This window comes from Cyprinus carpio, chromosome A7 (assembly GCF_018340385.1).
Source record: "Cyprinus carpio isolate SPL01 chromosome A7, ASM1834038v1, whole genome shotgun sequence".
In the NCBI taxonomy this organism is placed as follows: domain Eukaryota; kingdom Metazoa; phylum Chordata; class Actinopteri; order Cypriniformes; family Cyprinidae; genus Cyprinus; species Cyprinus carpio.
In genome coordinates this window covers 18,621,859-18,648,691 of record NC_056578.1, presented here as the reverse complement: position 1 = coordinate 18,648,691, position 26,833 = coordinate 18,621,859, and the positions used below count along the sequence as shown (strand labels likewise).

Below are 26,833 nucleotides of genomic sequence, written 5' to 3'. Positions count from 1 at the left end.
ATTATTTCAGGTTTGCGTCATATTCTGAGTTTGCATTTCACTTTTAATTCATTGATGAATACTAAATCTGTTTTTTTTTTTTTTGTGAGTGGGATGAATTAATGCACATTCACATTTAGTCTAGAACTACATCATGTTCACACAACGCCTCTGTACTTCAGATTTCTCCCAATATGGGGACAGGAGACTTGTCAGTCAATAAATGGAAAACAAAGTAACTGGCGTTACTTTTTTGAAAAATATTTTCTTGTAAATTAAAAAGTAACTCGAAAAAAAATAATCAAATTAAAAAAAACTAATCACCCCCATTACCCCACGTTACTTGTAATGCGTTACCCCCAACACTGGTTGTCTGTACACAAAATCTTTCTAAAACGCAAAGGAAATACTTTTTAGAGCAAGTTTTTAGTACAATTGTTGTCATGTAATTGTACACTGAGTGGGTAAATCTTTTGCCCTCAAGTGAATTTCCCAATCGATTCCTAATGAAATTACACTATTATGCCCACAATTTGCCAATAGCAAAGTTAATTGTGACCACACCTTTACATTTAAACTATTTGAGTTTATTTTTCATTTTTGCTCAGTCAGCAACAATGGTTCCAAAAGAAGTCACAGCAGAATTAACCATTGCATCTTAAAGCAACATCCAGTAGTGTTTTGTCAGTGTTTTGTCATTAGAAATCTGTTATGTCAGTGACTTTAAATATATTTAAATCATCCTGAGGGTCCTTGGAAGTTTGCCAAAACTCCCTAGTTGCTCCAGCATCTACTACTGTAATGATGTAACCTGCAGAAACCTAATGATAATCCATTAATACAAACACAGACAAGCAGAGTGACACAAACAGAGAAATGTCCCAGTGTTTTAGACTAAAAACTAGCAGTCTTGGAAGGCTGCTCACCCAATCAGATTCAAGGACTGAAACTGTTGTATAAAATGAAACATTCATTGTTTCTTGGAAAGTGTTTCCCATAAACATCAAATATGTTTTCTATATGAGGAAATGTTAGTATAAATAACAAGAAATTGCTTGTTCCCATGGGGAAAAAAAATGTCATTCAATCCAACAAGAAAAATCATTCAATCATATTTTTAGCCACAACAATAGCTCATACTAAAACTTTTTTGGGGGAGTCCAGGAAAATAAACCAAGCAACACCAGACCTTCAATGTACTGTGGATAGATTTCCATAGATTTCTGGCTGCTGTCTGGGTGCCTCCCCATTCTTACAGTAGTAGCCCACGTACTCTCTCTACTCCCTCTCTGGGCCGCATGCCAGTGTATCCAAGTGGCACTGGACCACCAATTGTACCACAGAGCTTTTTGTCCCATGCCTATGTGCCACTCCTGAGTCTCAGTAACCATGGTGACATGCGGACTGTGCCAAGCATACATTTGGTGCCCTTACAATGGTGGAGGAGCAGTGTAGTAACTGGGCAGGGCAGTTATTTACAACACCATCATATTTGGGTACTGGCTCTGCTGGGTTTGTCCTAGCTGAAAAAACTGTAAGTGATGCATTTGTCTCCTTCCTTTGAATAAAATGTAAATCTGACTGAAAAATCAAAGCTCTTATTTACTTTTATCTAAAAGCGCAATCCGTGACCTCATTTGGTGTACCCAGAACCCTTTATGTCAACAAACAATGTTTCCAAATGTTTTCCCAGTTGAGATGTCTGCGTATGCACAGCAAAAAGGTCATAATTTTCTTTTTCTAAGCAACACTTTGCTACAGCTTTTTCATTTCTTATGTGACCCTGGACCACAAAACCAGTCTTAAGTGTCAATAAATAAATAAGCTTTCCATTGATGCATGGTTTATTAGGATCGCACAATATTTGGCCAAGATACAACTATTTGAATATCTGGAATCTGAGTGTGTAAAAAAATCGAGATACTGAGAAAATCACCTTTGAAGTTGAGAATGAATTCTTAGCTATGCATATTACTAATCAAAAATTAAGTTTTGATATATTTATGGTAGGAAATTTACAAAATATCTTCATGGAACATGATCTTTACTTAATATCCTAATGATTTTTGGCATAAAAGAAAAATGACCCATACAATGTATTTTTGGCTATATTGCTAAAATATACCCCAGTGACTTAAGACTGGTTTTGTGGTCCAGGGTCACGTATGTCATCTTTCATTTAGAGTCTTTTACTCTGAACACTGAATTTTTCATTCAGATATGTAGCTAAACACGATTCAGTGATTAATACATATACGAACAAAATACTTCTAAAATGCCTTGGCTTTACATTCACTGGGATGTATGATTCAAGGATGAAAAGTTCATCTCATTCATTCACTCTGTCCTGCAATGAATAGGATGACTCAGATTAAAATCAAACTAAGGGCACTTCCTCTGACTTCTACAAAAGCATCTGATTACTTCCTTTCTTTCACATCTCTTCTAGTGAGACCTAAAATGTATTATAATTCTATATCAGATTAACAACTACATACTTTTATCTGATTAGCGGTAACGAAACTGAGGCCTTGCTCAGAAGGAGCTTTCAGTCATGCCATGCAGTTTATAAACTATAATGCACTTTATCACCCCAAATTAACTCATTTGAGCAGATGTTCGAGATCTCTAAACAGCATATTTGTGTTTTGTGGTGTTTCTTTGTGTCTGAGACAAGTGCATATTATTATTCTTTTTATTTGTTTTTGTTTAGAAGTGAAAGCAGCCCACCCTAAAAACAACAAGCGCACGCATACAATCACTCCATTATGCCATGACAAAAGTGCCTTTGATGTGGTGGAAGCAGAGCAATCTAGAGTCACAACAGCACAGTGCATTCTGCTTACAGGAGCAGTGCTGTTTGGAGAGATAGCAGCTGCAGGAGGAACGTCCCTGTTGTTTGATCTGTTTTAGTCCCTCTGAGGTTTGGATACGGTTACCCCCAGAAAGCCCATCATTTGCGATTGGGAGAGATAAAATATCTGTGCCCATTCTGAACACGATTTTGCCCAAAAGGCAGAATCCATATACATACACTATGAAATATTAAAGTCTGTATCATAAAACATATTTCCATGGGTAATGAATAAATGCTTACATAATAATCTCCCGTGGCTTTTCTCTAATCTGCTCTGTAAATACACAAGGCTGGACCCTCTCCTCAAAATGTTGCCATCATGCTGTGCTTAAAAACATTGTTTACAGCTGGTATCTTTTAGTGTTTGTTTTGTAGTTTTGTGATTAGTATAAATGTTCTCTGTCTTCAGAAGAAAGAGATTAGATTATTATATAGATTATTAAAGTGTTCTTTACACTAAGAAAAAAAATATATTTTGATAACTGCATATTCACTGAAAGGTTCTTGTACTCATAAAAATAAAGCTTCCAAAAGTGGGTTTTGGAGCGATGCCACAGAAGAACCATTTTAAGTTCCCTCACTCTTAAAAATAAAAATTCTAAATGTACAAAAGTTCCTTTATAGTGGAAAATGCTTCTTCAGATTATTTAAATACTCTTCTCACTCAAATAAATAAATAAATAATTCTTTGTTTAAGAACATTTCACTGAAAGGTCCTTTGTGTAATTTAAAATGGTTCTTCATTGCAGCGAAACCCCCTTTTGGAAACTATATTTTTCGGAGTACAAGATCCTTTCAGTGAACAGTTACTAAGATATCCACTTTTTCATTTACATTTTGTCATTTTGCAGATGCTTTTATCCAAAGCTACTTACAATTGGGGGATACATAAAGCGATTCTTCTTAAAGAGCCAAACAGACTCAGGAAGTGCTTGTAATACCAAGTTTTAGACATTGTTCAAATAAGTACAAGTTAGAAAGAGAAGGAATAAAGAGAAAGACCTTTTTATTTTATTTTTTATGATGAAGTCAAGTAGCTTCGAAAGAGATGAGTTCTCAGCTGTCGCTTGAAAATTGTCAGGGATTCCAGTAGCCAGTGCAAGGAGATAAAGAGAGGTGTAACATGCTCTTTTGGGCTCGTGCCGCTGCATTCTGAATCATTTGTAGAGGTTTGATTGTGCCTGATGGAAGTCCAGCCAGAAGAGCATTGCAGTCGTCCAGCCTAGAAATGACAAGGGCCTGGACAAGAAGTTGTGCAGTATGCGCCGTTAAAAAGGGCCTGATATTTCTGATGTTGTGCAATGCATACCTGCAAGATCGAGCTGTCTTTGCAATGTGGCCTTTGGAGGTCAGCTGGTCATCAAAGGTTACACCAAGATTTCTGACTGAAGTTGATGGTGTAACTGTAGAAGAACCTAGCTGGATGGAGAAATCATACTGTAGAGTTGGAGTGGCAGGGAAGACAAGAAGCTCAGTCTTTGCCAGGTTGAGCCGTAGGTAATGTTCTTTCATCCATGCCGAGATGTCCAGCAGGCAGCCTGAGATCCGTGCAGCTACCGTTGGATCATCTGGTTGAAATGAAAGATAGAGCTGTGTGTCATTAGCATAGCAATGGTAGGAGAAGCCATGTGCCTGTATGATGGGACCCAGTGAGGTAGTGTATATGGAGAAGAGGAGGGGTCCAAGAACTGATCCCTGAGGAACCCCAGTGACAAGTTGATGTGCTTTGGATACCTCCCCTCCCCAAGCCACCCTGAAAGACCCACCAGTGAGATAGGATTCAAACCTGTGATGCCCAGTGATGAGAGGGCAGACAGGAGGATCTGATGATAGACAGTGTCAAAAGCAGCAGATAGATCCAGCAGAATAAGAACTGATGATTTAGAATCAGCTTTTGCAATCCGCAGGGCTTCCGTGACTGACAGTAGCGCAGTCTCAGTTGAATGGCCACTCCTGAAACCTGACTTGTTAGTGTCCAGTTTGTTTTTCTGTGAGAGAAACAATGATATCTGGTTGAAAACAACTCTTTCGAGGGTTTTCGCTATGAATGGAAGGAGAGAGACAGGTCTGTAGCTATCTGTAAGTGAAGTGTTTAATGTAGGTTTTTTGAGCAGTGGGGTTACCCGAGCCTGCTTGAATGCAGTGGGGAAGGGGCCTGTGAGGAGAGATGTGTTGATAATGTGTGCTGGTAAAAGTGTACTTTTAGTGTGAAGAACACTTTTATAAGCTAAAGAACCTTTTTACACTATAAAGAACATTTTGTGCAATATAAAATGGGTCCATGAATGGAAAAATAGTGAAATAAAAGATAGATAGATAGATAGATAGATAGATAGATAGACAGACAGACAGACAGACAGACAGACAGACTATTCATTAAAATAAAATGGACAGTCAGAAGAAGAAAAAACAATCCTTTTAAAATCCTGTGGTTGAGCTGACCCTAGTTAGCTCTTTGTGTTCAGAGGCAGTAAGTGGCCAGGCGGAGTGGAATCCTCGTCCTGTAGGAGCACATTACATGGATGCACATGTGATCTCTCACCCCCTCAGACACCAGGAGAGAAGGATTCTCTGGCCCATTTGAAGGTCAAGGCAGAGGGTCCTGCAACCCCAACTGTGTTCTATGCGTGTGTGTTGCACACTAGTCTATGACTTGCATATAAATGAACCATAGAATGTTATTGAGGCTATTATTCAAACACATTGAACTGTGTGTGCCTTGTAGACCTATGCAATCAACACTACTGAAGTTATAGTGAATGAAATTGTAAATATAGAACACATCCATAAAGCAAATTGGCTCGTGCTATAGAACTATATCAGCACATCATATTAAACAATGGTGTCTTTTTCATTGCTACTGGTGAAATACGAAGCTCGAAATTAGTCAGAGTGTGTTTGTTTAACATTGTGTCGTGTATTTGTCGCAGCGCGTTTGCAGATTACAGGAAACTAGCGTGGAGTCGTCTACATGGAAAGGGGGTGTGTGAGGATAGTGGCAGCGTTTCATGCAGCTCCAGTGGACACCTAAAGCGGGACTCACTGGTGTGTGTGTGCGCGCGTGTAAGGAGAGCTAACACACACTCTCACACACTTAACATTTGGACACAACATGGCGATGAGGCGCCGAGAGACACGACGACTCTTCCCCGACTAACACAACCATGTTATGTTTATAGGTGGGGAAAGCGCGCGACAGGGAAATACGTGAAATTACGCGCAACTAATTAAACCAGAAGAGATTTTTCCCGAATTCCATTATATGTATGTAGCTGTAGCGGTCATATAAAGCACACACTGCTTTACCCCGCTGCTGGAAATCAAACGCTATACATGGCGGTGGAGAATATCTGGTTCTTCTGTCTACTTTCTCTCGGTTACTGTGGATTATCCGTGCAAGGTAATACAAGTTAAATCTAAACCCCAGTGTTTTCCCATGCAAAGTTGTGTGTGTCTGGTAGGCTGGGTCTATGTATTTCTTTGTATCTGTCAGGATATGTGAGTAGAGGGGCTGGGGAGAGAAATCATGCACCTTGCTTGTTGCAGCGTTTCGGAGCTTTTACTTATCACGTTTTCCTTTTTTATAAATCCTTTACGCAAACAGGCAATCAAATTACGCTGAAGTGGGCTACAAGATTTATTTGGGTTCAACTTTTTGTCACATCCAAACCTTACTTTTGTAAACAATATTATACGTTCAATATAGAGTAACGGTTTAGTTAATTTCGACGTAACTGTTAATAGTAAAAAATAAAACGATATTGACCAAAAATTAAAAAAAAACTAATGGATGAAGAGGCATAGAAAGCAAGGCAGTGTTTGCTCAGAGGGGCAGACATAGCAAGGGGGCTCAGAATGTACAGGTTGATAGTCGTCATGACTTATAGCAAAGTAGCTAACATTTGGTAAAATAAATGTTGGACTTTAAAGGGGTTTGTTAGACTGCCTTATTTATAGTTGAAGCTCCAAATTTGGGAAATGTTCTTAAAAAGGTCTAAATTCTACACGTTACAAGTGAATATATACTCGTATTTACCCTGAGTGTTCTTGAGTTAACTAATATTTAAATTTTTTTTTAAAATTAACATTAAAGCATAATATTTGTCTTGAAATGAATGAAGAAATATTACAGGTGACACACTTGCACTGATTGTTACACTGAATTGGGATAGGCTACCTATAAATCTGGTTAACTATTGTAATCTTGGGTAAATAAATGCATATGTAAAGGTTATAATGATAACAAGCTTGGGCAAAAGTGCCTTTCACACAGAACAAGATGACAGGGAGTTGGACAGGTCAGGTGCAAGAGAAAGAAGTCTGCTTTTGCTTCATTCTGTCTATTAAAGTGACCGTATTATGTTTTTTTGAAAATTACCTTTCATGCAGTGTGTACCGTAGCCGTATGCGAATGTAAACTGTATGCAAAGTTTTAAAGCTGAAAGTGCATCATAAATAAAGTTATTGTCTCGAGAAAAAAAAAAAAAAAGAGAGAGTCTGAACCGCTGAAACGAGTCATTTAAAATTTGAATCCCATTTCCGCGAAGCTCACACGTCACAAGTTGCCACATTTGTATAAAGACCGCCTGCGTTCTGCTTGGACATCCCACAAAAACTTTAACCCCCCTCAAACGCTGTGGCAGTGTTGTGCTACTTTAGCACTGTTGCTGCGGGTTGAAGCAACTCCAATAACATGATATTTATCCCCTGGAATGCAAATTTTAGCAGGCGAACTCTGCAAAAAAAACATGTATTTTATCCCCCTGAACACGATTTTTAACTGGGGACTCCTTCGAAACGGGATTGGGCTAGTTTTAAATAGCAAATGGGCGGGTTCTTGTGAAAACCTGGCAACCCTGCGCTGTGGCTCATTCGTGTGGATAACATGTCGACAAGACGCTGCACTGTGAAAGTAAATTCGGTTTATTTGCACTTCCAAAGGATGCGGCTGTGAAGAATCAGTGGTTAAAATTCATCTTCACTACGATACCGCAGCAGCATTATCACAACCTTTTGCTGTGTTCTTATCATTATGCTTCTCCAATCTCCACGAGTTCAACACCGAGTTGGACCAGCTTGCTCCTTTGAATCACAACCTGTAAATATGATGAATAATTGTTGCTTTAATGTTTTGTCAAGCGTGCAAAATAGTCAGTATAGCTGTAGGTCTCCGGCTAAGTTACGTTATAGTTCTGCTAATAAGCTGTGTGCGTGCTGGTCTATAAATGTGTCGATTAATATAGAATGTCTGTCCTTCTTATTACTTGAATTCATGATAAAGGATGGAGCAATACGTTGGTTTACAAACTGTACTCCCCGTCTGTGTTTGGCTAATACATAACATTATTGTTTGGGTCTTTACTAAGTTCCATTTCTGACATGCGCTGTACGCAGTCGATCAATCACAACAGACTGGGTCATCGGACCAATCAGAGCAGAGTAGCATCACACAGAGGAGGAGTTTGGAAAGATGACCCTTCGAACAAATTGTTTGAGAGTCGTTGAGAAATAACGTAAAATCAGATGCATATTATAAGAAAATGAAAGTGTTTTTTGACCTTGCTTGCATGTAAACCTGTTGTTGGGGACTCCCAAAATCAAATTATGAACCTTTCAAATAGCATAATACACTTTTTCCTGTGTTTCCTTGTTCTGACATTTAAATCAAACAATTACTAGTTTAAACAGGGCTTTGAGACTTTTCGTGTACAAAACCTGCACTTTTGTGTAATCTTATGGAATATATTTATCGGACTGGATTGCATGTAATGAAATTGGAAAGATCAAAGGCTGTGGGAGTTTGGATATGGCTCGTGAAGCCTCGGGCAGGAATCAGCGACTTGAATTCAGATGCTGGCACTGGAAGAAAAAAGGGTGGGGAGTGGTCAGGGAGATTTATCCAAAGACTATACACCTTATTTACATAACAAAGAGGAGCACTGAAACACATGGGCACCTCCCGGCATCCAGCGATGCACTCGGCTCACCGATATCCGTTTGGAAGAATAAATGGCAACCACAGCAGTCAAAACACAGTGTCATCTTTAAGCTCCGTTAACGGGAGGGGACCTACTAGTGATCAATAGCATTAAAAATGCATGCGCGAGATCACTGTGCAATGCTGAGGGATGGCTCTGTTAAAATACCTGTTTACCTACTTTTAATTTATACTTATAACTTGTGGTTTTCATTCAGAATTGTTTTGAGTTTGTTTTTTTCAAAATTAATATTAAATTCTGTTTGTTTTCATACAGCATGATGATTGTCCTACGTTTGTCTATATTAAGATAAATGCATTGTGCTCTGCAGATTTGCATGCTAGTCCAGTAGATTATGCGTGAAGTAAGTATAAGTTATCTCTGTTGGTTAATAAGGGTTGTTTTTGCTCCCATGCCCCAATGTTTAAGATAATAGGGGTTCATTCAGAATGACCGGCCATTTTTTCTCAGTCATCTCAATGGCAAAATGTGTCCCAATTTACCCAATTTCACCCTACTATTATTTCCTCATAATAATAGAGGAGATGATGCTTTTTCCTTGGAAAAACTTGGAAAAGAATAATAACCAATGGACCAAAAAGGGAAAGTGCCTTGCAATATTGCTGTTAAATTAAGTTTTTGCAATAATGCTGTCTCTTGTGGTTTGTGCTAAATGAGGATATAAAATAGACAGAAACATTTAAATATCCTATATATTGTCTATATGCCTTTCCTTACCCCAGTATATTATATAACTGCTGAGTCATTAATAAACTATATTAAAACTTAAGTATATTAATATTTAATATTAAGTATTATCTCTATCTAGTAGGTAGTGGGTTTAGTCACGAATGCACAAAATAAAATACAATCCAATTTGCCTGATATACAGTTACTAATGAACAGTTTTAGTTACCATCGACTTCCATTGTATGTACAAAAACACTGAGACATTTCTCAAAATATCTTACTTTATGATCCACAGAGGAAACAAAATCATCCTAGAATCATTCCTGATGTGAAAAAAACGTATTATTTCAGAGAGGTGGAAATCCAAAAAGTAAAGAACTCCCATGTTGATTGAGAAAAAAAGTGAAGACATTTCAGATTTTCTAAAAGACCCAAATCTTCTATGTTCTTAATTATTGCTGAACACAATCTTCAGGGTCAAATTGAAAGTTACAGGCATGTTGTGGTGGTGTTGGAATCAAAATGAAATGCTTACTTCAGCACCTGGATTATAATAACAAGAGAAATCAGAGATGTTTTGATCATAATAGATGTACTGTTATGGACAGGCGGCAATGTGGAGGAGTGTAGTATTTTGACAGGTGTCACCACAAGAGATGCTGTAAGAAAATACAATAACAGAAGAAGGTAGAAGTAGTGGTCGAGTAAGTAGGTCTCCTTGTCGGAGTGAGTTAAAGTTTTTAATTGCTAAGGTTGGTCTTTCCAGTTAATTTGAAAACCAAGAGCATAACATCCCTGTTTTCTCACTGCAACTATTCCCTCCTGTCCACTAAGATTTGCACCCACAAATTCAGGCTGCGCTTCCCTGGAGCTGTGTGCCGGGTTTTCAGAGAGGAAGAGGAATTTTGTTATTTTGTATGTGAGATGTGGTAAGTAATGCTGGAGAATCATGAGGGTGATTTGGGCTGTTTTCTAATCATGAACATAGCGCTTTGTTTTTCCACAAGAAAGATACATGAAAATATCTGTGAACTCTGGGTGAATAGACGAGGACCAGTGTGTTGATGCACTTAACAGGCTGCGCCTCTCCACTATAAAAACCCAGATGTTTAACTTTCTCATGTAAAGGTTGTTGTCTAACATTCCAGTGTTCTCCTAGAAAGCCATGTACAGCTGTCTTCTTTGAGAGATTTACCAAAAAGACAGAAGCAGCGTTGAGGCCAGAGGGCATGTTTTATAGGGTCTGTCACATGGTCTCACAGGCTTGCTGCTCCAACCGTGACTCAGAGCTGTGGTGTGTGCTCTGTCCTGGGGATCTCACCATGTTCTGATCACCACATCAGCGCAACACGGCCTGTCCTGCAGAAAGGAAAGAGTTAGTCTTTTGTGCTCCATCGCATTTATTTTCTGCATCATCACTGAATCTGCTGTGTAATCTTTCTCTAGTACTGATGCAGCACTTCTGCCATTACCTCCATTAAGCTTCCCTTCATGACCTCATTTTCCCCCTTCTTTAACAAGTCTTAATATTGTTTAATGCCCCTGAGAGGGATGAAGGGATTTTCAAAAATTCCACAAACTGTAGACTGAAGCAGATGCTTCTAGTTATAGTAGCGTACAGTATGTCAAAGCGTTTATACTCATAATTTTGGGCTGTGATGCTTAAGCTGAAGATATTGTTCAAAGTGAATTATTAAAATGGATGGCAAGTAGTAGATAAATGGTGGTTTTAAAAGGTCAGTATCACTGGTTAAAACCTCTAGGGATGCACCAATATTGAAATTCTGGCTGATACTTGTAAACCATTAATTGATATGATATTGTCTGATTATGTCCATTAAGTTTTAACTATCAGCAGAGCAGCTCACTTCAACATGCGCTCTTATAGAGAAAGTATACTTCTAGAGCTCTTAAATCCTTCCCATAATTGATCACTATCTCTTGGACTTACTGCTAGATGATAATCTAAATCTTAAAATATGCAGGAATAATTACATATTCATTATCAGCTGATAAATAATGAATATAAACTTATAAATTAGAAAAAAATTGAGGATTTCATATGTTAAATATGTCAACTGTCATTGAACAAAAGACGGCGTACAGTAAGACACTTTATCTCAAGTGGGTGAAAAGTTTTTGGAGGGAAATGATTGAAACTGAAATTGATTCAGGTTGTTTTATATTATTTAGTAGTTTTTTTGGATGGGTGTAGATGGTTTTTCCAAAGCTACGAGCCTCCATGTATTTTGCATTTGCCAGGTTTGCTGGTCAGTTGTGAGGTGAATATATTTTCAGGAGAAGGAAGTATGGGTCTTACAAGGAAGTTATTCATTATCCTACTTCCTGACAGTCTTTACAAAGGTCTGCTGCAGGTTGTTGACCCTAGCAAAGATTTCTTCAGTGATTTTGTAATGTACTTAATGTTTTAACAAGTGAGACCTGAAATTGATTCAGTTGTGTAAATATCTGACATACAGTATGCATGTTTATACATTTGACCATCTGCAATAAGTCTAATAAGAATCCCCAAACTGATCTATGGTTCATACGAATGAAGCTGATAGTGCTTAGTTCTCTGTGTTCTGTGTTGCAATGGCTATTTGAGTTCAACTTTTGTACACATGGACTCCAGGGATACGGTGACCTGGATAACAGCTGTCAAAATCTATCAGCTTGTGGCTTGACCAGAGATAGAACCTCAGATGGGTCAACAGGAGATGAAAAGATGGTATCCATTTACATGATAATAAAAGTGATTGTTTATCTTTCTTAGGGGATAGTTCACCCAAAATCAAAATTGTCAACATTTACTCACCTTCATGTTGTTTCAAACCAGTATGGCATTTTTTTCCCTTTTTCTTCCATACAATGGAAATCAATAGTCACCAAAAATGTTTGCATATACACTATTTTCAAGATTCCTCAGCGTGAGTAAATTATGACAGAATTTTCATTTTTGAGTAAACTATCCCTTTAAAGTTCTCTCATAGTAGCAAGTGGAACAGTCAGCATAGATGTCAAAGCAGGTTTGTAAATTTATTTTTTACTTTTTTTTTTTTTTCAAGTACACTCTATGTAGTCAAACTTCAGTGCATCACTGCATTCCCTTCTCTATAAGTTGATAATTGACTTGTTTGCTAACACACAAACTACCAAGAACATTCAAGCCTTGACATGGTCCTCTTAGCTGAAAGCCTGGAGGATATTTTTAACAAACATGTACTTTTATTAATGATCTCTACTGTTTGTAATCGTTTTTGATCCAATTGCCTTGCTTTTATTGGACATCTTGCTGTTAAGTGTAGCCAGAAATGTTTCCCTCACCGTGATCAACATCCACAGCAGGGGCAGTTCTAGGATTTCATCCTCATGGGGGCTTAGCCCTCAGTTAGAATGTGTAGCAAGAGACCCCTGCCTAAGTGGTGCCTATTTGTAAATCGGCACCACTATATTACTATATAAAATTGTCATCATATCATCATTATTAAGTATTACTGTTAACTAGCTAATATATATATACACACACGTGTGTGTGTGTGTGTGTGTGTGTGTGTATATATATAATATGTGTATGTGTGTGTGTATGTACTGTATAAGTTTTTGTGTCACAGAATGTCATTTTAAGAGTTTTTTATGCGAGAATGTACGGGTGCATCTCAAAAAATTTGAATATCATAGAAAAGGTCTTTATTTTTAGTAATTTAATTTTAAAAAAAATCAAACTTTCTTATATTCTAGATTCACTGCACACAAACTGAAATGTTTTAAGAGTTTTTTTGTTTTAATTCTGATGGTTACGATTTATAGCTTAGGAAAATTAAAAATTCAGTATCTCAAAAAATTAGAATATTCCATTTTGGGCTTGATTAGTTTGATTAATTTTGAGTATAAATACTGGGTACCTCCTGGGCTAGTTTAGAACATGCAACCACAATTATGGGAAAGACTACTGACTTGACAGCTGTCCAGAAGACGATCATCAACACCCTCCACAAGGAGGGTAAGACACAGAAGGTCATTGATGAAAGGGCTGACTGTTCACAGAGTGCTGTATCGGCTGGAAGGAAAAAGTGTGGTAGGAAAAGGTGCACAAGTAACAGGGATGACCACAGCCTTGGGAAGATTGTCAGGAAAAGCAGATTCAAGAGCTTCACAAGGAGTGGACTGAAGCCAGAGTCAGCACATCAAGAGTCACCAAGCTCAGACGTCTTCAGAAAATGGGCTACAGCTGTCACAATTACTTTATATTATTTACTAAAATAATAAATGATTATTACAAAGCATTTTCAGTTTTGGTTTTCGGCCAAATGCATCCAGAAATTTCATTTCGGTGCATTCCTAATATATACAGTGGGTACAGAAAGTATTCAGATCCCCTTACATTTTTCACTCTTTGTTATATTGCAGCCATTTGCTAAAATCATTTAAGTTCATTTTTTTTCTTCATTAATGTACACACAGCATCCCATATTGACAGAAAAACACAGAATTGTTGAAATTTTTGCACATTTATAAAAAAAATAAAAACTGAAATATCACATGGTCCTAAGTATTCAGACCCTTTGCTCAGTATTTAGAAGAAGCACTCTTTTGATCTAATACAGCCATGAGTCTTTTTGGGAAAGATGCAACAAGTTTTTCACACCTGGATTTGGGGATCCTCTGCCATTCCTCCTTGCAGATCCTCTCCAGTTCTGTCAGGTTGGATGGTAAACGTTGGTGGACAGCCATTTTCAGGTCTCCAGAGATCCCAATTGGGTTTAAGTCAGGACTCTGGCTGGGCCATTCAAGAACAGTCACGGAGTTGATGTGAAGCCACTCCTTCGTTATTTTAGCTGTGTGCTTAGGGTCATTGTCTTGTTGGAAGGTGAACCTTCGGCCCAGTCTGAGGTCCTGAGCACTCTAGAGAAGGTTTTCGTCCAGGATATCCCCGACTGGTGGAGGGCTCCAGTGATGGTTGACTTCCTACAACTTTCTCCCATCTCCCGACTGCATCTCTGGAGCTCAGCCACAGTGATCTTTGGGTTCTTCTTTACCTCTCTCACCAAGGCTCTTCTCCCCCGATAGCTCAGCTCTAGGAAGGGTTCTGGTCGTCCCAAACGTCTTCCATTTAAGGATTATGGAGGCCACTGTGCTCTTAGGAACCTTAAGTGCAGCAGATTTTTTTTTTTTTGTAACCTTGACCAGATCTGTGCCTTGCCACAATTCTGTCACTGAGCTCTTCAGGCAGTTCCTTTGACCTCATGATTCTCATTTGCTCTGACATGCACTGTGAGCTATAAGGTCTTATATAGACAGGTGTGTGGCTTTCCTAATCAAGTCCAATCAATATAATCAAACACAGCTGGACTCAAATGAAGGTGTAGAACCATCTCAAGGATGATCAGAAGAAATGGACAGCACCTGAGTTAAATATATGAGTGTCACAGCAAAGGGTCTGAATACTTAGGACCATGTGATATTTCAGTTTTTCTTTTTTAATAAAGCTGCAAAAATATCAACAATTCTGTGTTTTTCTGTCAATATGGGGTGCTGTGTGTAAATTAATGAGGAAAAAAAGAACTTGATTTTAGCAAATGGCTGCAATATAACATAGAGTGAAAAATTTAAGGGGGTGTTAATACTTTCCGTACCCACTGTGTGTATATATATATATATATATATATATATATATATATATATATATATTGCCTCAGGACTCAACAATAAGGTTTTTTTTTCAGATATTTACTTGCCCTGCCAAAACATTCACGGGCCCAGCCTAAATAAATGAGTAGTTTTTGTTGTTTTGACCTATGTGTGCTTACAATACCAACATTTTAGACACAGAAATTTCACAATTCCAATTTGCAGTCACAGAAACAATTAATACTAGCCTAATGTATATAAAGTTCAAACATTTTTCAAAACATTGTTCAAAGTCTTTTTTTGTTGTTTAACGTTATTATTTATAGATAACAGAAGGCATGTGAGGCTGCTGTCACTTTGAGACCTAATGCATGGACCTGTTATGTTGACACACATCCAATATTTTTTTGACTGTTAACATTCACTTAATACAACCAAAGGTCTTTATGTGGATATTCATCAGGATGGGCATTTTGACATAATTTTGTGTGTATTTGCTCAAAACACAAAAGAGAACTCATTTTGGTACTTGCATGCTTTGCGTTCTCTATTGCGGAGTCTTGCGCTTTGAATGGCTTAAAATTACCTGAATGCACTGTGCCCGATCATTCAGATAGGTGATTGTAGGTTTAAGGGGCCTGAGATAACAGACATGGGTGCTGAAGTCCCCAAAAAAGGGTCTAGTACTGCTAGAACTACATTTTTTATATATATACGCAAATCATCAGTGACTGTTTGTGCATTGAAATGTTTGTTGTGAGGCTCAGGTATTCTACAGCAATAAGTAAAGATGTAAATACAAACACAAAAAGTTTATTAAAAATGGTGAATTAAGACATATACTGTACATATATACAAAGTATGAGAAATATATTAGTATGTGTAAAAAACCTAAGAGAGCCACTTGAGTCCCTGCGGCTTATGCGTTGCAGATCTTGCTTTACAAACTTATTTAAAGTTGGACTACAATTACACCAACCAGATTGACCACCAGCCATGTCTTTGTCTGGTCTCTCTTAAATCAGCAAGTATCAATTCTCAACCCGATTGTATCCTAATAAAAATCTATTTGGTGAATGTAATGGAGGTTTGAAGAAGAATCTGCTAAATAACAGTGTCCGTGTCTGTTGCGTATGTTTACACAAAATCATAAATTAACAAAACAACTTCAAGGCCATGTGTATTGCAATTCAAAGCGATTCACTCTGTTTTTCCAGTCTGTGAACTTTAGTGTTTGTAGCTGTTGAAGGGAAGTCATGATCCATGAGATGTACAATTAGGTTGTGTGTTATATCAATTATGTTTTATATTATATGATTTTGATGCATTGTTTATTGAAAATTGCTTGTGTGATAATGTACAGTGGCGTGTGAATGTATGCATCGATGCATGCATGTGTGAACGAGTGTGTGAAGTGGGGTCTATTCCTCATGACGCTGGTTGGGTAAACAGTCATGCGATCGCATTCCTTCCATTCCGTGCTGCTGTCCACTTGGTCACATGACCACACAGGAGGGCTCATAGTGGGGTGGGAGGCATGGCTTAGGAAGGGGAGCCATTTATCACTAAGGGCAATTCATATTGTGGACACAGGCTCCCACATTTATGAGAATGTTTTTTTTTTTTCTTTTCTTTTCTTCAAAGCAGAAGTATTAAACATGTCAGATACTGAATGTAATGAAATTCTCTACTCACAAAGAGGTTGTGAAGATAATTAAGAAGAGCAGATTCATAAAAGGTTTATAACCTTGCCGGTTCACCAGGTGTAAGGCTTTCAGTACATGATTTTTTTTTTTTTTGTTAAGCAAATGACTGTCTGTCTTTAGTTGCCTTCATTTGTCCTATTAAAATTTTGTTTTCAAAAGACTGTGATAATTGCCTTGACAAAATAAAATGGCAAATAATTCTAAAGGAGAAAAGGTAACTATAAAGGGGTCAAGACTGGGGCTATTTCAATTCCTGTTTGTAGTACTGATTGTTTTGCAGGGATAAATGTGGTCTTTAACCAGACCTGTGCCAAGATTGGGCGATCTGGGGACCCCACTATTATAATGTTATGGTCCGTGAGACCCTCTTAAAAGTCTATAAAAAGACAGTAGCCTACTGTTATTTTGACTCGCTAGGATATGCAGGAGTGAGTGAGCATGCAGAAGAATTTTCAAGTCACTTCAAAAGTGCTTTATTGATTTAAAAATGTATTGCCAAAGTATTTGCAAGAAATACAAATAAAAAAGTACACGTTAATTCTGTACACTGTCCACCTTCTTTTGCAATGCGTTAGCAAGCTATTTTCTGTGAATGTGTCAGATTTCCAATTCATTAGCGGCATTAGGAAAGTAACTAGAAGAATAGCAAGTGCAGTAAGCACTTCAAACCAGTGTGTTTATGATTAGGATGATAAATTAAAACGAAATAACAAATAAGCAGATAAGAGCAGAAGCATTTAAGTTACAATGGCTATGTTAAAGATAAGGTGGATATAGTGGCCCCAAAAATATTTGGACACTTAAGTGACTTGAAGTGACTTAAAATCTCTTAATGTAATTTCCATTATATAACTTCATATGACTTCTACTTATCAAACCAAGTGGCATTTTTGCAAACATGAAAGCTGTTCACTCTTAAATGATAAAATAATAGATTTAAAAAACAAAACAAAACAAGAGAGGCATTTTAATGTATTTGTTTCAATGTATGTTTTAATGTATTTTTGCATGTGAATCAATTGTTATTTGTTCGTTGATGCCTCTTGGTTTAATTAGTCTAATTTATCTTAAAAAAAAGATAAATTAACATGCCAGTAGGGGTGCAAAGGTTTAGGGTTCGATTCCCAAGAAATGTATGTCATGAACAGATGAACTGTGTAAACTTAAATTAAGTGTAAGTCATGTAGATAACATCTGCCCAATGGATACATTTCCAAATGGTTGTGCTTTTTCTCACAAGTTCTTAGTGGATCTATTGCAACATCTCTTGAGCATACATTTCAGTAAGACTCAATTTTCAGGTTTCTTGTTCTTTTAGTTACAGCATATCCCATAATATTGCCTAGTTGTACCTGTCTCATACGCTGCACTGAGTTTCCCTAAGCAGAATTCCCAGAATTTTATATGCAGAGACAGATAACATCAATACATATCATACTAGCACTGTGTATGTGTCTGTGGTTTACAGATAAAGAGGTGGAGCTGAAGTTTCCGTAACTGCCGTGACTGTTACCTCTTATCACACTGATAGCACCTGTGACAATGGAAACGCTTCTGCCATTGAGTATAGATGTGGAACTCAGTTTCCACTTTTCCATTCAGCTCTTCAGATAGACTCATGGCATTTCCTTGCACTTTAAAAGTTTATTTCAGCCAGTCCAAAGTGTCTAATTGGTATTTTTAAAATGTTAGCCTCAACAACTAACATTAATGTGTTTGTGCGTACACTACTATTTGGGGTCAGTGAGAGTTTGTAATGGTTTTAAAATAAGTCTCTACTGCTCACGTTTATTTGATCAAATATATTGTAAAAACAGTAATATTGTGAAATATTATTACAGTTTTATATAACTTTTTTCTAGTTCAATATAATTTATTCCTGTGATATCAAGGCTGATTTTTTTCCAGCAGCCATCACTTCAGTCGTCAATGTCACATGATCCTTCAGAAATCATTCTAATGCTGATTTAGTGCTCAAGAAACTTCTTATAGTCACATTTTAAAATGCATTTTTTTCTTTAGATTCTGTGATGAGTAGAAAGTTCAAAAGAACAGCTTTTATTTGAAATATAAATCTATACATTTTAAATGTGTTTACTGTCACTTCTCAAATCAACTTAATGCATCTTTGCTTAATTATGAATTTGTATGAGTGGTTGATACGGACGTCATTTATGGTGCACTGCATTTTGATTCCAGTTGTAATGGTTCACATGGCAGTGGCACAGCTGCAGGATGTGCAAAGTCTAGCAAGTGAGTCATTCTCTGTTCATGGTCTGAGGATATAACGTATCCATTCCAAAGGAACTTTGTTTTGGCCATGGATGCCAGAACAGCCACAGCCAGAAAGAGAAAAGTTTACTTTTTCGTCCATGAAATTTTTGCAAGATTTTTAATGCCTGAGACATGCATTGAGCATTGAATGAGACAGTACTCTTGCACCATTGCTCTTGAAGACCTATTTAACACACTGTGAGAATTGGCTGTCAGCTTGGTTAACCGTGACCTCTTGAATACCATCAGCTCATTCTGCTCATCAGGTCTCCCTCAACTAGCCTTAATTTAAAAGTCCTTATCATTATCCTCATCCTGAACACAGTGAGATATGCTAGGAGTGCTGTAATTGTTGCATTGTTTGCATTGTGCTTATTTTTTTCATTTGGCATAGAAGTGTACGTCAGCTTGATTTGGTAAGGACATCAAAATACTAAATCCTTGAGCTTCTGCTTGGACATGAATACAGTTTCGATGTGTGATGGGTTCTTTTGATAGACCCCTCCTAATAGTATAGAGATGTCAATGAATAAATGAAGATGCAAAAGCCTCTAAATCCATCTGAGAATTTTTTTTACATGAGCATTTTTATCATGCTCCTATTTAAAACAACATTAGACATTTTTTTAAATAAAGCATTCAATACCTGACTAATAACCTTTTCTTTGCCATTACCGTGAACTTACTGAACCTAAGCATAGGAGCCTGATAAAAATGCTTTAAAAATTTTTTTTAAGTTTTTGCATCTGAAGTTTTCAAATGTACTAATACGCAGATGTTATCTGAACAGTCCTTGTAAGGACATTTCCCAATTGTATGTGGCTTTTGCATACTATTGTCTATATACTATTGTGCATACTATTTATTGTCACGTCACAATGAAATATCACATCTGTCACATTTTATTTCATTCTAACTGGTTTGTTTAGTGCAGGTATTTAACACCCCAAACTTTTGCTGATCTCTGAGGTGACCCAATGTCAAGTCATAGCTATCGCATGAACATTTGGTTATAGTTACCCTGGTTGTGTTTCATGTACTAAGTATTAAGATCTGTGTATGGCATGTTAAGGACCAAAACATGCACTTTTAAATAACATGTTTCAGTCTGTGATGCTTGTGGTCAACTCATAATTTTTTTTCTGCTTGTCACCTCTTTGTAGTTGAATATTTTCCTTTATATATCTTATGCTTCTGCATGACTGGTAAAACTTAGCTTTTTTCCCTTCCGAGAGAGCTACAGTGAAGTTGGATGAGCTGATCTTGTGATCCCATGTTAACTTCCATACTGCTGTAAACTGTTTCCTCATCATTGCACTCTCTCTTGTCATATCCTCAAAGATGGAGAGTTTGCAGTCCTCCCATTCAATTCCCATACACTGCAGTAGGCGTCCGCTTTTATTCTTCAATGCTGTATAGTTCAGTAATTTTACCAGCATGGCACATGGATGTTGATTGTCATTTTGCTTAGATTTGGACTAACATATCTTTACTCACCCTCATGTCATTCTTGTATGACTTATGCTGTAGAACACAAAAGATGGTTTTAATTAATGTTTCACCTGTTATTGCCCATACAATGGAAGTCAGTGGGGTCCAAAAATCTTTTCATTGTATGGATAGAATAATTGTAATAATTAAATTCATTGTGTTGTTGATTTTTTTTCTCTCTCTCTCTCTTTTTTTTTTTTTGCAGGATATTAAATCAGTTTGCAAACAAATATGCAATTAACAATCTCTTCTTCAGTTATTTTTTTCCCTTATTATTATAAAGTAGTCAAATTTACTTCTCGTCTGCATGTAGTACTTGTGGAAGTAAATAATCTAAAATTTCTGTTCATTTTATAACATGAAATGTTTCACTCATTCTGGACAGAAATAATGGACATACATTTTTAAAGGAGGGGTTTCTGCATCTAATGATTCATTAACAAGAATGACACATATGACAAAATATATGACCAGGTATTGCAAATAAGCAAGTCTTACAAATATGGACTTACACTCCATGCCAAAGGTTGAAATGTTGGAAATGGCATGTAGTGGTAAATGTGGAGAAAAGTGCATGTGGAGAAACCAAGATATTTGCATTGATTGAACAACTGCCTTATTGATGCCAAAAACAACCAAATATCAAGCAGCACTTTTGTCTGCATTTCTGCTTTTAGTTGTTTTCTTTAGATTTTGTTGTGTAAATCAAAATGAATACATTGTAAACAAGAAAAAAAAGACAAAGTAACAAAATAAATAATGAATGGTTTTTATTTCAATGAACATTTTTTGCATTTACACACTTATTCTTTTAACCTTTTTTAATGAAGTCACTTTAATGTCATTATGTTAAAAACAAATGCATTTTTTGAGGGGAAAACATTTGATTTATTTAAAAATTTGTCTCCAAAGTAAAGAGAAATAAACCCAAACAACCTGATAATATTACATGATCATAACTGCCCCAAGTCAGACTACAAAAAATGAAAGCCTTATTACTGAAAATATTGTGACAATTGTGAAGTCATGTAATCTGTTACCAGGCACTTACAGGTCTCTCTTATTCAATGGTTTTGTGTTTTATTCTCAGTGAGAATGAAAGTATTATGAACGCCATAATGCAAAAATATACAAGGTGAAATCTAGTCAGTTTTTAATTGTAAAATCAATATATATTGAATCCTGGAATATTTAAAGTATTAGTTCAGAGCAGTAACACCAAGTGAGAAACAAACTAATCTGTGAACGGTTTCGGTGTCATTGATTCAAGTTTTTATCAATGCCTCAACTTGTATCACTCTAAAATAGGATGTGACACATTACCTGTATGCTGTTTCTGCGATCGTGTTTTCATGTATTCTCTCTAAGTGATTGTGCCGTGCTGCTGAGTAATAGCTGGCACTGGACCCAGGATACACACACAAATGCACCCACACAGACATGTTGCCATCTGAATTTAAATGGTTTGTTGCGTTGGGATATCAATCAGACCATCTGTCCCTGTCGTCCAGCCTTCATTAGTGGTTGTGCAGTGCATATGTCACACATCCAGCTGGCACAAACGCATGTTCATACACTGCTCCACCTTCGTCCTCGTGCAGTGCTTAGTTCTCAGCCAATAGCTGGCAGGAATGCCAAGCAGTATTACTCCATGTGAGTGTGAACTGAAGCCTGATTTAGTGTTTACAAGGGGTGTAAAGGTTGTAATTACTTATGGCTCGGATTGTATCATGGTATTAGAGTCACCGCTTCAGTACGGTTTGGTATGTTCAGTGTTTAGGGAAAAAAGGAGTATACTGTAAAATAAAAATAAAGAAAATAAGAACAATTAATTGACTACAAGCAACAGCACAAATAAATACAACCGAACAAAGATACATATAAAATAAACAGTCCTTTTCAGGGTTTTTTAGGTAGGTCTAACAGTTTTTAGGTACATAAATTAAATAAAGTTATCAAATGTAAAATAACATTGCAATTTTGACTGTATAAATTAAAGATTAATTATTTTTAAATTACAAGAGCTATTCAGTCAAGAGCAGTGAGTGATTTCCTTGTCTTTTGTTGTTTGATTAACATAAAAAAAATGTTAAGAACCAGTATACTGTACACTGTACTGTACGTTCCTTCGACTATGTCTGCTAGGAATCTCCCCAAGGCGGGCATGTTGACGTAATTTTTTGTGTTCTAGCACAAGACTCGAAAGAGAACTCAATATTTGCACACTCTCCGAGATGCGGGTTTGGCGCTTCGGATGAATGCACACAATTTTTCTCACAGCATGCTCGAGTTCTCATTTGTGTCTTCTGGCTCTTGAATGTTGAAACTGGCAAGACTTGAATGAGTTTAGTTTAAATACAGATAGCAACGTGTGCTGTTCAGGTGTCACACCAGGGTAATGACAGCATAAATGACTGGTCATATTCGAGCATACAGCACTCGCATTGAACAAAGTTTACAAAGAGTGACTGGTTTGTCCATGTTTTTTATTTTGTTGTTGTTGTTTTGTTTTGTTTTATTCATTGCTGTTGTTGTAATGTATTGGGAAGACAGAAACATACATTAGGCAAACTCTGTCAAACTGTTATTTTTAACAAGCCAGATTACAGATGCATTGTCAGATTTAAGTTGAACCGCGGTGCAAGTCCGTGCTGAAACCTGGATGGAGAACAATACGATTTGTTTTTTTCAACTATGGGGCATAGTTGGTTGTTTGCTTCAGTTGCACTACCAAGGACTGAAATGCTCCAGGAAAGCTCTTTTCATGCTGAGCTAATTAAAAGGACCGCATCTGATGGATTTGTGTGCCATTGAGACGGTGATTAGCTACACCTGATTGAGTTTCCAAGTCATTTTTAGGAAGGAGGAGGGTGGGGTGATCCTTTTTCCAACTCAGTTTTTTTTTTTTTTTTTTTTTTTTATGACATGTTTGTCTTATATCTTTCAATCTTCATTTCAGGTTGCAAAGCAACAAAATGTGATTATTTTAAAGGGGGGTGATTCTTTTCTATACCCACTGTATAAGCATTAAGTTCCAAAAGGTTTATGCTTAAAAGAACAATATTTATCATATAAGTGGTTAAAATATCTTAATCAAAAGAGAAAACAACACACCCAAACACTCCATATCTGAACATATATGCTGATGGTAACAACAATAAGAACAGATATACACTCTACACTAGGGGTGTAACGGTTATCGGTAAAAAAAAAACTTACCGTTTTCCATCAGCGGTTCGGCACATACTTGCACTGTGGTTCAACTTACATCTAATCTGGCTTGTTAAAAATAACATTTAAAACAGAGTTTGGCTAATGAATGTTTTGTCCCATCCATTTTTCCTTCTGTCCTGATGAGTGCTCCAGTCCCTGCTACAGAGAAACACCCCCATAACAGGATATTACCACCTCCATGCTTTACTGGAGGAATGCTGTTAAAAATGACTCAATCAGGTGTAGATAATCGCCTTCTCAATGGCACACAAAGGCTGCGTCCAAAAGCCATAGGCAGCTGACTTGCTGCCTCATATCAGGCAATGATTTTTCAGGCAGCGTTTTTGCGTGAATTCACCTCATGAAACTGATTCCAGACAAGCTTCTGAGGCAGCATAGCCGTTTAATGATCTACAACAAAATAGTAAGAGTTTTGGTGATAACTTAACAAATATTTAATTACTATAATACTGATTTCTCGCTAGAGCTAACATCAAAAGTGCAAAATCAACCGTCACCAGAATGGAACGCACAACTTCTCACAACCAAACTCAACTTTCAGATCAAATCTTTATTTTTAGCTCAACCATCATGGAATGGAATGCACAGGATTGTGGGATATCAAAGGCAGCGAAGGATACATCAATGCTTCCTTCAAAAATCGATCAGATGAAGGTATCTCATGAGACAGGAAGTGAAGCTAACTTTGGATTCGGACGTGCCTTGATGCCTTCCTGCATTGGAATGTGTCCTCCAAAGGCAGTATTTTAGAGCTTTCGGACGCAACAAAAGCCATTTGCCTTTGAATTGTGATCAGCTGTGGTCATTTTGTTTGGCTCAGCATGAAAAGAGCTTTCCTGGATAATTCAGTCCAACTTAATCAATCAGTCAGCCATGGGTGGCAAGGCACTGTCAAAAGATCTCAGGGATAAAGTTGTGGACAGGTACAAGTCAGGAGATGAATGCAAAAAAATTGCAAAGGCTTTGTCAATGCATAGAGAAAGGCAAGTCCTCAAGAAAGGCCATGACTGAGCTTTGAAAAAAAAACACACATTGAAGATTCTGAGGCACAGTTAAATTGAATTATCTGTTGAAAAAACAGCATATGCTGGTTAGGTATGTTTTGAAGCTTGACTGCTGGTTTGAGCTGGTTTAAGATGGTCCTTTGCTGGTCATGAGCTGGTTTAAGCTGGTCATATGCTGGTCCTGAGCAGCTTAGGACCGGCTCAAACCAGCTCAAACCAGCTCATGAGCATGACATTTATAGTGAAGCTGGTTGATACAACCATAAGGAAACCAGCATCCAAAATTTATTATATGACCTATTTTCAGCGGAGTGTTTTGTGGTTTTGGTACTATGCTTTGGGCTACTACATAACTAGTGTCTCAGTGGAAAATACTGTCTCTTCTCTCTTTCATCTGTGTTTAGCTCTCTCTTCATTTACAAAGGCAGAGTAGCAGTGATGATTTGGTTGGATCTCTTCCATGCCACGAGATTCCCCACTGGATTGATCTCAGAAGGAGTCCACAGCAGCAGAGGTCCATCGCCAAAAAAAAAAACCCCAAAAAAATGAAATTGGCAGAGAAATTACCATAAATGGCCTTAATGAGATTTAATTGGAGATTGAATAGAAGAAAGACAGCAAGAGGACATAGAAGTGCAGTGAAGGTGAGCTGGGTTGACTGTCTGTTGAAGCAATCCTGCGTTCTCTGTCTAACTGTTAATGGCTGGGGAAAGTAGGCCAGTGTTTCTGTTATTATGGCCCACAGATCTCTAATGCCTTTGATGCTGGGCAGCGGGGTTTTTTTCTATACACAGGCATACGCATTTGTTCTCTCACTTACTAATAAGATCGCATTTGGAATTGCGCTGGCCTTTTTGGAGCCAGGAGCTTAGTGGCCTTATTTTCACCTATAAACAGAGGTAGGCGATTGCACTCCGGGACCCTGCAGCTCTGGTTGTGCTGAACTTACTGCGAGTCTCTCTCTGTCAGTCTGTGTTCTCTCTGCCTCAGAAGTCACTCTCTCACATATTTGTCTGTGCACTCTGGATTTCAGCCATCCAACAAGTATTACTGTGTTTTCCCTTCCTCCTCTTGTGTGCTAACTGTGTGAGCTGCTCTTGGTTGCTAGCTTGTCTCTGTTTTACACACACACACACACACACACACACACACACACACACACACACACACACACACACACACACACACACACACACACACATCCAGGGATGCCGAAGGGTCAGCTTCCACTTTAATCTAGGAAATAATTCCATTTCCCATTAGCGTAATTAATTGGGAGCTTACTGCAGCACGAAAATGTGGAGGACTAATGTGTGCACAACGTGTGGTCTTGCTCGGTGTGTGTGTAAGTGTACAGAGTGCTGAAATAGTGTTATGGCTGGCTGATTAGCATAGTCGTTATAAAATTATTGCCTCATGCTTGACATGACTGACAACGTGAATAATACTGTTCTGCAAGTTACTTTGAGTGTAAAGTAAATGGTGTTTTCCAGATAACTGAATGCTGCTACAAGATCTGTTTTCTTTGTTTGGTAAAAAGTAAATGTCAGTCATCAATAAAATATTGAGTCAGATATGCTGTGTTGAAGACTGACGTTTTTTCTTTGGTCTTTCTAAAATATGCAGCCAGCTCTGCATGTTCATGTATAAAAAACATAAATAGGCTACTGTTTTTGTAAAAGAATAATATTGTCTTTACAATATATAATGCTTGTTTTAAAAATAAATAGTCAGTCTTTTGTCATTGTACTGTGCTGTACTAAAACCAAAATAAATTGTGAAAATGAGGTCGAAAATATTTACTTTAGTTCACGTCACGACGTCCCTTTTTTTCACCTACTTTTAGAGTAATTTGAGGTATTTATTCACCCAAAGAGAACATTTTCAATTCAATTCAGTTCACCCACCTGCATCTTGTCAGTCAGTACAAACATTTTATATTCTGATTCAGCTCCAGCACAGTAGCTGTGGGTGTTGGTGAGCTACTGT

The 26,833-nt window shown here is 37.4% G+C and overlaps 1 protein-coding gene across 1 annotated transcript in view; it reads left to right on the top strand.

Annotated features, from left to right (window-relative positions):
- Positions 1 to 5,778: 5,778 nt before the first annotated feature.
- Positions 5,779 to 26,833, top strand: part of LOC109079510 (immunoglobulin superfamily DCC subclass member 4-like) — a 73,117-nt gene continuing 52,062 nt past the window's right edge. Inside the window, exon 1 of the mRNA XM_042760099.1 lies at positions 5,779 to 6,236. Coding sequence (XP_042616033.1) covers positions 6,170 to 6,236 — 67 coding nt within the window. The 5' untranslated portion in view covers positions 5,779 to 6,169. The remainder of the gene's footprint in view (positions 6,237 to 26,833) is intronic.